This window comes from Pongo pygmaeus, chromosome 19 (genome assembly GCF_028885625.2).
Source record: "Pongo pygmaeus isolate AG05252 chromosome 19, NHGRI_mPonPyg2-v2.0_pri, whole genome shotgun sequence".
In the NCBI taxonomy this organism is placed as follows: domain Eukaryota; kingdom Metazoa; phylum Chordata; class Mammalia; order Primates; family Hominidae; genus Pongo; species Pongo pygmaeus.
The window spans coordinates 72,593,726-72,607,750 of record NC_072392.2 but is presented as its reverse complement, the minus strand read 5'-3'; the positions used below and the strand labels follow the sequence as shown (position 1 = coordinate 72,607,750).

The window sequence follows — 14,025 nt, the reverse complement described above, 5'->3', positions numbered from 1 at the left end:
CCACTGCACTCCAGCCTGGGTGGCAAAGTGAGACTCTGTCTCAAAAAACAACAACAACAAAAAAAAAAGGCGGCTAAGGTGGGAGGATTGCTTGAGCCCAGCAGGTCAAGGCTGCAGTGAGCCCTAAACGTGCCACTGCACTCCAGCCTGGACAACAGAGCAAGACCCCGTCTCAATTTAAAAAACAAACAAACAAAACCCATGAAGTCAAAAATTCCATTCTCTTTTTCTCATGGGAAGATCAAGAAGGCTATGAGAAAATTTACATATTGTTCAAAATAAAATGGTTTTCTATTGTCTAAAGCCTTCGGAAGAGAAAATTACAAAAGGACTATGATAAAACTCATATACTGTTCAAAACTAAAATGTTTTCCTACACTGTGTTGCCATGATAAATTGGGACAACATTAACTCCCCAGACCAGGAAAAAGTCAAGTCCCAATACTAGCCAGACACAGAAACGAGATGTACATTTTCCCCAAACTCACAAAGAGAATTCTTCTCGTAGACGCCTTCGATATTGCTTCTTCGGTTTCATGGTGTTGAAGTAGGGCAGTTTGATAACATCAGGCCACACAGCTGGACAAGGGCTACCACAAAGTCGGCTGAAAACAAAGCAAAAGCAAGAACAATGGAGTGAGTGAGTCAACATCATGAATTCTGGAGGTTTCAGAAGCAGAAATTATTACCTTCTGAGGTCTGGGGAATCTGCTTATTACATTAGAGGGCATGCAAAAAGGAAAATATGACATTACTGCTTTAAGGGCAGAAAGGCATAGAACAGAAAGAACTGGTTATAACAGAGCAAAGAAAAAATACTGGGATAATAATACTAAATGATCCACATTACTTGGATTTGTGAAATGTTTTAATCCCCCCATACAGGTTTTTATTACCAGTTTTGTTCTGTTCAGTTAATAGTAATTACAAAGGGCTAAGTTGGTCCTATAGTACCCCTATAGGGTAAACTGTGAGATGAGAAGAGAGTATAAGACTGAAAATTTTGAGAGATAATCAACAGTTTACCAAATAACAACAACAAAAAAATCACCTTTATCACCTTTAAAAAACGTCTACATTGGCCGGGCACGGTGGCTCACGCCTGTAATCCCAGCACTTTGGGAGGCCGAGGTGGGTGGATCACGAGGTCAGGAGATCGAGACCATCCTGGCTAACATGGTGAAACCCCGTCTCTACTAAAAATACAAAAAAATGAGCCGCGTGTGGTGGTGGGCACCTGTAGTCCCAGCTACTCAGGAGGCTGAGGCAGGAGAATGGCTTGAACCTGGGAGGTGGAGCTTGCAGTGAGCCGAGATCACGCCATTGCACTCCAGCCTGGGTGACAGAGTGAGACTCCGTCTCAAAAAAAAAAAAAAAAAAAAAAGTCTACATTAGGCTGGTGTGGTGGCTCACGTGTGTAATCCCAGCATTTTGGGAGGTCAAGGCGGGAGGATTGTTTGAGCCCAGGAGTTCCAGCCCAGGCAACAAACATAATGAGACCTTGTCTCTACAAAACAAATGAACGAAAAATAGCTGCGACTACAGGTGTAGTCCAAGCTACTCAGGAGGGTAAGGTGGGAGGATCACTTGAGTGCAGGAGTTTAAGGCTGCAGTGAACTATGATCACACCACTGCACTCCAGTCTAGGTGACAGAGCGAGACCCTGTCTATTAAAAAAAAAAAAATACAAAAAACATTGGCCTGCTATATTCTTCCCTTTAATTTTATTGAAAAAAAAACAAAACAAAAACAAACCCACCCAAATGCCAGCCCAATCCTGGGCTTTCCCCATATTTTCTATTATAGGTTGTATTTTATAACTATTTACATGCTATATACCTTACTAAACTCTAAATTCTTTGAAGGTGGGGACCTATTTTTTATCTCTGAATCCTAAAGTTTAACGTTAAAAGTAATCTGTTGTATAACAGGCTCAATAAATGTTTGCTGAATAAATTTAACCTAATCTGAGCTATGAATGGAAGAGCCATCCCAAAAATGGTATGCTTTTATATGAAGAGCTAATAAAAAAAATGCAAGGTAAGATCTAAAAATTAGGTGAAATAAAACTTCTTTATATGTATAGCCTATGACAAAATAGATGGTAAACCTGACTAAGAGAAACTTACTTGGACATAAGAAACATAAACTCATTCAGAATGACTAGAAAGTGTTAGAAACTGGAGGATGAGAATACCTATCACACCTGGGCACTCAAGAGCACATGTACAGCTGTACCTGATCAGTTCTAGCTGAGCCAGTTCCAGATTGGCTTGAAAAATAGGCTTCTTTGTGAACAGTTCCCCAAGAATACATCTAGAAAAGGTAAAATTGAGAGGTCAGAAGAGAAATTCTTAGAGCCTATTTAAAGTGTCTCAAAAAATTTTTATATTATTAATATGTCGGGTTGCAACCAAGATAAATAGCCCCAAATTTCAGTGTCTGAGTTTCCAAAGAGAAAATATTTCTTGCAGTGAAACAGACAGTATAAAGGATTTAAATCTGCCAGCAGATCAAACTTTTGCCACCTATTAAGGACACTCTATGATCAGAGAAAGGGAGTCAAGAGTCCTTTTCTATCATGCCATTGTAATTAAGGAAATAACTAGAGACAATTTTACAGGGATGCTCAAAATTAAAGAACAATACTAACAAAAAATAAATAAACAAGGATGCTCTCTGCAGTTAGCTTCTTATAAAGTTTGAATTCATTTTTGTCATTAATTGCTCTGTAGAAGATGCACTATACTATAGCCCTCTTGGCACTGTATTTCAAATAAAATAATTTACTGTCATCAGCTAGGATCAGTTGGACTTTTTTTATTTTTATTTTTTGAGATAGAGTCTCACTCTGTCACCCAGGCTGGAGTGCAGTGGCGCAATCTCCACTCACTGCAACCTTTGCCTCTTGGGTTCAAGTGATTCTCTGCTCAGCCTTCCAAGTAGCTGGGACTACAGGCATGCACCACCACATCCAGCTAATTTTTTTGTATTTTTAGTAGAATCTAGTGAATCTAACATGAATAAATCTCAAATCATTTATGCTGATTAAAAGAGTGGGGGGAGTATATACTACATAATTCCATTTGTATAAAATTCTAGAAATAGAAATTAATCTATAGTGACAGAACGCAGAACAGTGGTTTGTCTGGGAATGGGAGGGTATGGGTAGAGGAAAGGGATTACAAAAGGGCACAAGGAAACTGGTGGGTGATCATTATCTTGGCTGTGTTGATGGTTTTACTGGTGGATATATTATGTCAAAACATATCAAAATATATGCAGTTTATTTTATACTTCAATAAAAAAGGTTTAAATATTGAATGAATTTGATAAGGCTATACTAAACTTTTCTGTACTATTCCTGTAACTTTTCCATACACTGAAATTATTTCAAAATAAAATAAAGGCTGAGCACGGCAGCTCATGCCTGTAACCCCAGCACTTTGGGAGGCCTAGGCAGAAGGATCACTTGAAGCCAGGAGTTCAAGACCAGCCTGGCAACACAGGAAGACCACATCTCTTTAAAATAAGAAAAAAAGATTACATGAATATTCCATACTTTTTGTTATATGCCTGAAATTTTTCATTTTTTTAAAGTGGGGAAAGAAAAAAAATAGTCGATGAATCGTCTGACCTATGCTTTGAAATGAGACAAATACAAAACCAAATTTATACTTTTATTTTAAAATTCTTTAGTTTGACTTAATTTGAGAAAGCAAAACAAACCTAGCTTTTTAAGTAGCATTTTTCTGTTAGAATTTAGACCTCTAAACGAATTACGTTAAAACAACTTCAAAGACAAATTCTTACTTCCTATATTCTCTCAAACCCTATTCAGAGATGGAAAAGTAAAAGTAAAATTTAGGCCAGGCTCGGTGGCTGATGCCTGTAATCCTGGCGCTTGGGGAGGCCAAGGTGGGAGGACTGCTTGAGCCCAGGAGTTTGAGACCAGGCTGGGCAACGTAGTGAGATCCCAACTCTATAAAAAGAAAAAAAAAAGTAAAATTTAATTCTGTTTTCAACATTAACTGCCACATCAAGTTCTAAGTGCAATGTTGTCGTCACAGTGGGTAAAATCAGAGACATTTTAAAAAGAAAAAAAAAAACACTAGGTTTTCAGACTCCTGACATAATTTGCTGTACTAGTCTTTCTAGTTTCTCCTCTTGATTCTAATTTGCACATTGAACTGTTATACCAATTCTCTATAAAAAATCCCATAAAAATATCTTCAGAGAGACTACCATGAATCACCAAAGTAGTAAGTTCACATCAAAACTCAAACAAAATCTTAATTCAATGAGCCACTGGGCTTTGAAGAATGTCTAACTTTCTGTAGTTTTAATTTCCAATTGTGTTTTTCTGTTTTCTTTTCTTTTGGTTTCCAGTCCTTTGGTGGGAAGACATCTTCATTATGTAATCAACACTTTGCTACTGCTCTGAGGTGGCAGGCTGCACAGACTGAAATAATAGTACCGAACAGAGCTATGAACTTTTCTCATGCATCTTAATGGGACGTTAACTTTAGAGCCTGATTGTGACAATTTAAATGCTAATACTGTGAAAGCAAATTGTCCAGAACAAAAACACACCCAGCTTGAGTCAGTAAAATTTAACTAAGGCTTTATTTGATTTGGGTAGGCTACCACAGAAATTATGCTCTTTCTCCATCATTCTGTTGAATTTTAAAATAAAACCCCTGTAGTGCTCCTCTTCAAGATTAACATTAATAGAGGAAGGAAAAGAATGGAAAGAAGTGATTTGCTCCACTGGGAAGTATATATGTCAGAACTGTAAAGTATAAAGGTCAAGGACAGTGTGTGAGTGGGCATAAATCATACAACATAAGATACAATTAACAAACATGGCCCATTTAAAACATCCATGCCCCAACACACAAACTGTAGTTTCTAAATATCATTTTCCACTAAAAGGAACTAAGACTCCTTAGAGAAATGAATGATTCCAGGTTTGGGACAGGAAATGACAAGCTTTGAACCAAAAACAAGATGTTTTCTACTGTAACACTACTATGGTGTGTCAAAAGGACTCAAAATATAACCTGAATAAGCTCCCACTGGCCAAAGACTGGACAGTTTGAACAAGAATAAGGATAATAACCACAATGGATTAAAATACACGAAATAAGTTTAAATCCACAAATTCATAATAAAACCAAAAAACAAAAACATTTTTCATTGGTCATCTTTGAAGGATACTAGGAAACTACTTCATTATTTTGAAAACCATTATATAAAATGAAAGAATTAACTTTTATTCTACCTTTTCTATATTATTTAGACCTGAGTTCAGCCAAACAGATGGGAGGATATCTTTATATAAGTATTCCAATCAGAAATGATGTAATTAGAATGTGACCATCATAAAATAACCACAAATTAATTAACAGATGTGGGCAATGGCCAAGTAACTGATAACATCCCAAAAAAAGACAATTACATATTATGTAAAGTGGTATGTGTGTATAAATCTCCTCATTTAGAACTGCCCTAATAAGGCCATAATAAAAAGCTGACTAGTTTGTACTGGATTGTTTTGTTTTGTTCTTTCAAAATTCTCCACAGACAACATACTCATTTACTGCTTGTACTCTCTGAGCAGAGGCTCCCACTGCTCCCCACCTCCCAACTCTGATGTACCACTTATTATATAACTTTTGTTAGAAGTACTCAAAACCAACTGTAAAGCAGTTTCAGGGTCTACTACCCTGACCCTGGGTGGGTGGTTAGGAATCAACCTTTAATCCATTTACAATTTGCTAAAAGTAAAAAAGATAAGCTGGGTATGGCAACATGCACCTGTAGTCACAGCTATTCAGGAGGCTGAGGCAGGAGGATTGCTTGAGCCCAGGAGTTCAAGGATATAGTGTGCTATGATCATACTTATGAACAGCCACTGGACTCCAGAATGGGCAACATAGAAAGACTCCATCTCAAACAATAAAAAGATAAAAAATCATGCTAAAAAATACATATATATCATCACAAGGATACAATCTGCGAAATCCAGACTATAAAAGGCTGGATAGGACAAGTGAAATAGTTTCTTCTAATGAAGTTATAAGGAAACAAAATAAATCAAAATTAGGAAACACAGAAGGGGAATGTAAAATTAAAAGATTTGATGTAATCAATTGCAAGCTATGAATCTTACTTGGATATCTTATTTGGATCTCAATTCAAACAAAGTTTAAACAAAAAAAAGAAGAAATCTGTTTTTTTAAAAAAGGGTCGCTGACATTAAGAAATATTCAACAGATTTCCTGGAAATCTGGCCAAAAGTTTATCGCCATCCTTCTGAACTTAAGAAGAGCTCTAAAAAGCCAATGTACAGAGAAAACAAAGTACAAGTCAACAGTATGTAAGTTACAGACAAAAGAAAAAGTTAACAGAACCTTACCCACAGCTCCAAACATCTATGGCTGGTGTGTAACGTTCCTCTCCTAGCAGTAGTTCTGGAGGTCGGTACCACAAAGTAATGACTTTGTTTGTGTAAGGGCGACTGAAATATAAAATACAACCATGACATAAACTTACAGTGGCTTCTGATGAAAAATATTCACAAAACTAAATGCAAATAGAAATAGGTACCAAATGAAGATGAGACTGAAAAACAAATCCAGAGCAACCTAACACTCCAAAAGCAAACTGGTCAGAAGTAGGAGATGAAGAAATAACTTCCAGGCCTGGTGTGGTGGCTCATGCCTGTAATACCAGCACTTTGGGAGGCCTAATGTAATACCAGCACTTTGGGAGGCCTAATGTAATACCAGCACTTTGGGAGGCCTAAAGGGGAGAATCATTTGAGGCCAGTTCAAGACCAGCCTGGTCAACATAGCAAGATCTCATCTCTATTTTTTTTTTTTTTTTTTTTTGAGATGGAGTCTTGCTCTGTCCCTCAGGCTGGAGTGCAGTGGCACTATCTCGGCTCATTGCAAGGTCTGCCTCCCAGGTTCATGCCATTCTCCTGCCTCAGCCTCCCAAGTAGCTGGGACTACAGGCACCCGCCACCACGCTCCACTAATTTTTTGTATTTTTAGTAGAGACAGAGTTTCACCGTGTTAGCCAGGATGGTCTTGATCTCCTGACCTCATGGTCCACCCACCTCGGTCTCCCAAAGTGCTGGGATTACAGGCGTGAGCCACCGCGCCTGGTCTATTAAAAAAAAAGAGAAAAGGCCAGGCGTGGTGGCTCATGCCTGTAATCCCAGCACTTTGGGAGGCCAAGCCAGGCAGATCACCTAAGGTCGGGAGCTCGAGACCAGCGTGACCAACATGGAAAAACCCCATCTCCACTAAAAATACAAAATTAGCCAGGCATGGCGGCACATGCCTGTAATCCCAGCTAGTCGGGAGGCTGAGGCAGGGGAATCGCTTGAACCCGGGAGGCAGAGGTTTCAGTGAGCCATGATTGTGCCATTGCACTCCAGCCTGGGCAACAAGAGCAAATCTCCGAGAAAGAAAAAGAAAAAGGAAGAGAAGAGAAGAGAAAAGAGAGAAAAAAATAACTTCCATTCTAATTTATTTATTCCAGCCAAGGGACGATTCAAGAATTTAGATAAAATTTGCTGCCTAAAATGTAAGTGATAATGCTTTCAGATAATTAGGGAATTCTGACAGTTGCTACAACTTGCAGAATACTAGAACATCTAGGAATAAAAAAGATTCTTGGCCGGGTGCAGTGGTGGCTCACGCCTGTAATCTCAGCACTTTGAGAAGCTGAGGCAGATGAATCACGAGGTCAGGAGTTTGAGACCAGCCTGGCCAACATGGTGAAACCCCGTCTCTACTAAAAATACAAAAAATTAGCTGGGCGTAGTGGCGGGCACCTGTAATACCAGCTACTCGGGAGGCTGAGGCAGGAGAATTTCTTGAACCCAAGAGGCGGAGGTTGCAGTGAGCCGAGATCACGCCACTGAACTCCAGCCCAGGTGACAGAGTGAGACTCCGTCTTAAAAAAAAAAAAAAAAAAAAAAAAAAAAGAGATTCTTGGCCAGGTGCGGCGGCTCATGTCTGTAATCCCAGCACTTTGGGAGGCCGAGGCAGGTAGATAGCTTGAGCCCAGGAGTTCAAGACTAACCTAGGCAACATAGCAAAACTCCGTCTCTACTAAAAATACAAAAATTAGCCAGGTGTGATGGCACCCACCTGTGGTTCCAGCTACTTGTGAAACTAAGGTGGGAGAATCACCTGAGCCCACAGAGGTTGAGGCTGCAGTGAGCCGAGATCAAGCCACACACTCCAGCCTGAGCAACAGAATAAGACCCTGCCTCAAAAAAACGAAACAAAACAAACCTTATTTCTCACATGTAATTTTAATTAATGCCTTACCTCTCTTCAGAGTTATAGAGCCGAGCAAGTCCAAAATCTGCTAGTTTGATTTGCCCACTGTAAAACAAAAAACAATTATTTTCATAAGCAATAGCAGTGGCCTCCAAAATACAACTGAAAAGTCATGCGCCAAGTTAGGAGCTAAAGGAATTACAAAAATAAATTTTAACTTCTGCTCTCTTTGTTCTACTCTTTTCTCTTTCTTTTTAAAAAATTTTATACAATACCCAGTTCATGATTACTTCTACTCTTAACACTCAATCCCCCTAATTAAACCTTTTTTGACTACTTCAATTATAACGCCTTAGGCTTTAAAAACAAACAAACAATTATTCCATTTTCTGAATTTGACTCCTTAGCTAAATTTATTTCATGGTAAACAACAGTACCTAGAACCTGCTAGATTAAATACTTACTGTTGGGAAAAAAAAAAAAGAAATGAGCTGTTCTAGATTGAGAAAGATTTAAGAGGGCCAACAGTCTGGGCATGGTGGCTCACACCTGTAATCCCAGAACTTTGGGAGGCCACTGTACTCCAGCCTGGGCAACAGAGCAAGACCCTATCTCTGAAAAAACAAGCAAAGAAACCCAGTTTCCTGGGCCGCATTCTTAGAGATGCTGACTCAGTAGAACATGGCTCATGAATCTGCATTTCTAACAGGCCCATATGTGATGCCAATGCAGCTGGCCTGAGAATCAGGCTTTGAGAATCACTTCAAGGAGATCCCAACCATGTTTCACTCTGCTCAGTAATTTTTTTTTTTTTTTTGAGACAGAGTCTCACTCTATTACCTAGGCTGGAGTGCAATGGTGCAACCCTGGCTCACTGCAGCCTTGATGATCTCCCAGGTTCAAGTGATTCTCCAGCCTCAGCCTCCCGAGTACCTGGGACTATAGGCGTGCACCAATATGTCCAGCTAATTATTTTATTTTTTGTAGAGACAGAGTTCCCCTATGTTGCCTAGGCTGGTCTTAAATTCCTGTGCTCAAGTGATCCTCCCTCCTCAGCCTCCCAAAGGGCTGGGAGTATAGGCACGGGCCACCATGACTGGCCTCTGCTTAGTATTCTATCCTTGACAGTGATATAAAGGAATTTTTTTTTTAAGTTCCAGGGTACATGAGGTTTGTTACATAGGTAAATGTGTGCCATGGTGGTTTGCTGCACCTATTGACCCATCACCTAAGTATTAAGCCCAGCAAGCATTAGCTATTTTTCCTGATGCTCTCTCTCCTCCTGCATGAAGGAATATTTTTGAAAACTGCAAGACAAAATGTTGGAAATCTATTTAAAAACTATTTATTTATTGGAGGGGGTGGGCAATGCAAAAAAAACCCAACAACTACTTATTGACTACTTTGGATTAATGATATTTATCTAAATTCATGTAACCTGTTTAGTCATATTTACAGCCTTGCTACTTCTTGGGACATGAAAAGCCAGCTCACTCTCATAGGAAGCTAGCGTAGGTGTCTAATAGCTCAGATCAGGCAAAAAAGTGAGATACAGATTGTGCATCCAAATCCAAAAATGTGAAATCCAAAATTTTTCAGAACCTTTTTCCCCCCCTCTCTGTCTGAAGCGAAATCTGAAACTTTTTGAGTGCCAACATGACACTCAAAGGAAATGCTCACTGGAACATTTCAGATTTTGGATGTTCAGAACCAGTAAATATAATGTAAATATTCCAAAATCTAAAAAAAATCTGAAATCCAAAAGAATTCTTGTCTCAAGCACAGGGGATACTCAACATGTAGTACAGAAAAGAGGCCAAGAGGTGCTCCCCAAAATATGGACATGGGACAATATTAAAACAAGGTAACTACTAGCAACAAACTTCTACATTAAATCAATGTAGAAGTTTACATTAAATCAATTCACTTATTCCTAGTGAAGTTAAAGGTACCTTATCCACTTGCCCCAAACATCATTACATTAAGTTCAATTTATAAGCAATTGTGAGAAAAGCAAAAAGAAATAGTTAACTTATATTAAGACAAAGATGATTCCTCAAATTACTTCGCATCCTTACTCTGAAAGCCTGAAATGATGTAAGATTCAAGGCACATAGTAGGACTGAAAGTCAAAATGGAAATGGATATATAGTTACAGAAATCAGTGTAGACCTGAATATCACCAGCATCTAACATATTTCCTGCCTGGCTCATACTAGGTACTAAATAAATGTTTATTAAATGAATTTAGTCTGCTACAGAACCTGCTGATAGCACTTTTTTTTTTTTTAAGACTGAGCTTCACTCTTGTTGCCGAGGCTGGAGTGCAATGGCACTATCTCAGCTCACTACAACCTCTGTCTCCCGAGTAGCTGGGATTACAGGCATGCGCCACCACGCCCGGCTAATTTTGTATTTTTAGTAGAGATAGGGTTTCTCCATGTTGGTCAGGCTGGTCTTGAACTCCCTACCTCAGGTGATCCGCCTGCCTCGGCCTCCCAAAGTGCTGAGATTACAGGCATGAGCCACCGCGCCCGACCGCTGATAGTACTTTTACTGACTCCCGCTTTTCCTTCCAACTAAACCATTAAGGTGACTCAGTATGAAGCGTGGAAGTACTTGTAACTTTTTGCAATATAAAATAGAACAGGCCGGGCGCAGTGGCGCATGCCTGTAGTCCCAACACTTTGGGAGACCAAGGCAGGCGGATCACTTAAGTCAGGAGTTTGAGACCAGCCTGGCCAACATTGTAAAACCCCGTCTCTACTAAAAATACAAAAATTAGCTGGGCATGGCAGCAGACACCTGTAGTCCTAGCCACTCGAGAGGCTGAGGTGGGAGAATCGCTTGAACCTGGGAGGCGGAGGTTGCAGTGAGCCGAGATTGTGACACTGCACTCCAGCCTGGGTGACACAGCGAGACTCCATCTCAAAAAATAAAATATAAAATAAGTAAATAAACAAAATAAAATAAAATACAAAAGAAGTGCCATCATATTGTTTATGTCCTGTCTCAAAGGAATAAGGTGAATATAGAAATATCTGGAGAATCCTTTCCGAGACCATGGTTTAACATTTTTGCCTTTTGAGAAGACCTTCAAGTACACAGTGCCTCCACTCACTCCCAGTTCAGCCCTCTTTCACATAATACTTCCTTCCCTTGCCTGCCTGGACCCCTTGGTTAATTAACCAAACTACTGTCTTCCTGGTTCCCTTAGCTTGTGATATAGCTAATCCCTAAGTCCCTAATTCTGGATCATTAGAAAATCTGCCGTTCCTGCTCTACCTAGAGAGCTGAACACAAGTGTAAAGAACAAAAATCATATAATTGGCCAGGTGTGGTGGCTTGCGTCTGTAATCCTAGCACTTTAGGAGGCTGAGGTGGTGGATCACTTGAGGTCAGAGGTTTGAGACCCAGCCTGGCCAACACGGTGAAACCCGTCTCTACTAAAAATACAAAAATTAGCCAGGCATGGTGGCATTCACCTGTAGTCCCAACTACTCGGAAGGCGGAGGCAGGAGAAGGGCTTGAATCGGGAGGCAGAGGTTGCAGTGAGCTGAGATAGCGCCACTACATTCCAGCCTGGTGACAGAGTGAGACTCCATCTCAAAAAAAAAAAAAAAAAAAAAAATCATATAATCATATTGTATGGTGTCACTGCAAAATGTGTGATTTCCTCTCTCTGTTAATTCCTGAACGCTGCTGGTTAGTCCTTTTACTTGTCTGTACCTCAGCAACTTCCATTCAGCATGGCTGTCATTACAGACCTCTGGCATTCTCCTTAATGCTCTAATCCATCCCCTACCCTCTTACACTTACTTAGTAAATGACCTTTTTCAGTGAAAAAATTAAAGTCATTAGGTGAGAGGTCCTTAACATCCTACCTTTTACCAGTAAACTTACTTCCATCTATAATCTTACTTTCCTCTTTCCTTTTAATTACAGTCATCCCTCAGTATATCTACGTGATTGGTTCCAAGACTCTCACATATACCAAAATTCAAGCAAACTCAAGTCCTGCAGTAGGCTTTATAGAACCTGCATATATGAAACACTGGTACTCCATATAAACAGGTTGCATATACTGCACTGTTTTTTATTCGTCTTTGGTTGGATAAAATCTGTGTATAAGTGGACATGCCACAGTTCAAACCCGCGTTGTTCAAGGGTCAACGGTACATAAAAAGCATGTCAATCTCTTCTCTTGACCAAGGATAATCAATCCCTCCACCTGTGGCCTTGATCCCATCTATTCTAGAACCTTGCTCCTTTAAATTATTTTGGTTCTTTCCCAAATCTTTTTTTTTTTTTTTTTTTTTGAGACGGAGTCTCGCTCTGTCACCAGACTGGAGTGCAGTGGCGCAATCTCAGCTCATGGCAACCTCCGCCTCCCGGGTTCAAGTGATTCTCCTGCCTCAACCTCCCGAGTAGCTGGGACTACAGGCACGCACCTCCACACCCAGCTAATTTTTATATTTTTAGTAGAGACGGAGTTTCACCATGTTGGCCAGGATGGTCTCGATCTCTTGACCTCGTGATCCGCCCACCTCGGCCTCCCAAAGTGCTGGGATTATAGGCGTGAGCCACCGCGCCTGGCCTTTTTTTTGTTTGTTTGTTTTTGAGATGGAGTCTTGCTCTGTTGCCAGGCTGGAGTGCAGTGGCACAATCTCAGCTCACTGCAACCTCTGTCTCCTGGGTTCAAGTGATTCCCCTGCCTCAGCCTCCCAAGTAGCTGGGATTACAGGCACGCACCACCATGCCCAGCTAATTTTTTGTATTTTAGTAGAGACGGGGTTTCACCATGTTGGGCAAGATGATCTTGAACACCTGACCTCATGATCCGTTCACCTCGGCCTCCCAAAGTGCTGGGATTACAGGTGTGAGCCACTGCGCCTGGCCCCCAAATCTTTAACTGCTCCCTTTTTATAGATTTTCTTTCTCCTTAGCGTTTTTGTTTTTTTTTTTTTTTTTGAGACAGGGTCTTGCTCTGTCACCCAGGATGGAGTGCAGTGGTAGCAATCTCTGCTCACTGCAACCTCTGCGTCCCAGGTTCAAGCAATTCTCATGCCTTGGCCTCCCACGTGGCTGGGATTAGATGTGTGCACCACCAAGCTCAGCTAATTTTTGTACTTTTAGTAGAGACAGAATTTTGCTATGTTGGCCAGGCTGGCCTCGAACTCCTTGCATCAAGTGACCTGCCCACCTCAGCCTCCCAAAGTGTTAGGATTACACATGTGAGCCACCACGTTGGCCTCCCCTTAGCATTTAAATATATTCAAATCTCTGCCATCCTTAAAATTAAAAATTAAAGACACTCCCTACCAGTACCTTCCCATTAACTGTGCTACTCATCCCCTTACTCCACACTAATATCACTACTGACCTTTTAATTTTCAGATTCTCTTATAATTTGCCTGCATCATCTGACATCAATCACCACTCCCTTCTTAAACTTGCCTATCTTGCATTCATATTTTCCTTATTTTCTTCCTATCTCTCTGACCATCTCTCTTGGGTTACATTTCTGACATCTTTTCTATGTTTTGTAACTACCAAATCTGTACTGGTAGTTTGGAATTCCCAAATGACCATATGCTATTAAATATCACTACCCTGGATATATAAAAGACATATCCAAAAGAGATTTACCTGTTACTCCATCCATCCTACTCTTCCATCTTCCTTGTATTGACTAGTAGTGCCACCCATCTAGCTAGTTTTT

At 40.2% G+C, this 14,025-nt stretch overlaps 1 protein-coding gene across 42 annotated transcripts in view; it reads right to left on the bottom strand.

The window, feature by feature from the left end:
* CDK12 (cyclin dependent kinase 12) overlaps positions 1 to 14,025 on the bottom strand; it is a 106,194-nt gene that overhangs the window by 49,448 nt on the left and 42,721 nt on the right. For all 42 annotated transcript variants that reach the window (XM_063656851.1, XM_054457241.2, XM_063656854.1 and 39 more), the window contains exons 7-10: positions 8,352 to 8,408; positions 6,422 to 6,523; positions 2,239 to 2,316; positions 489 to 605 (exon numbers count right to left, since the gene is read on the bottom strand). In XM_063656851.1, the coding sequence (XP_063512921.1) occupies positions 489 to 605; positions 2,239 to 2,316; positions 6,422 to 6,523; positions 8,352 to 8,408 (354 nt within the window). The remainder of the gene's footprint in view (positions 1 to 488; positions 606 to 2,238; positions 2,317 to 6,421; positions 6,524 to 8,351; positions 8,409 to 14,025) is intronic.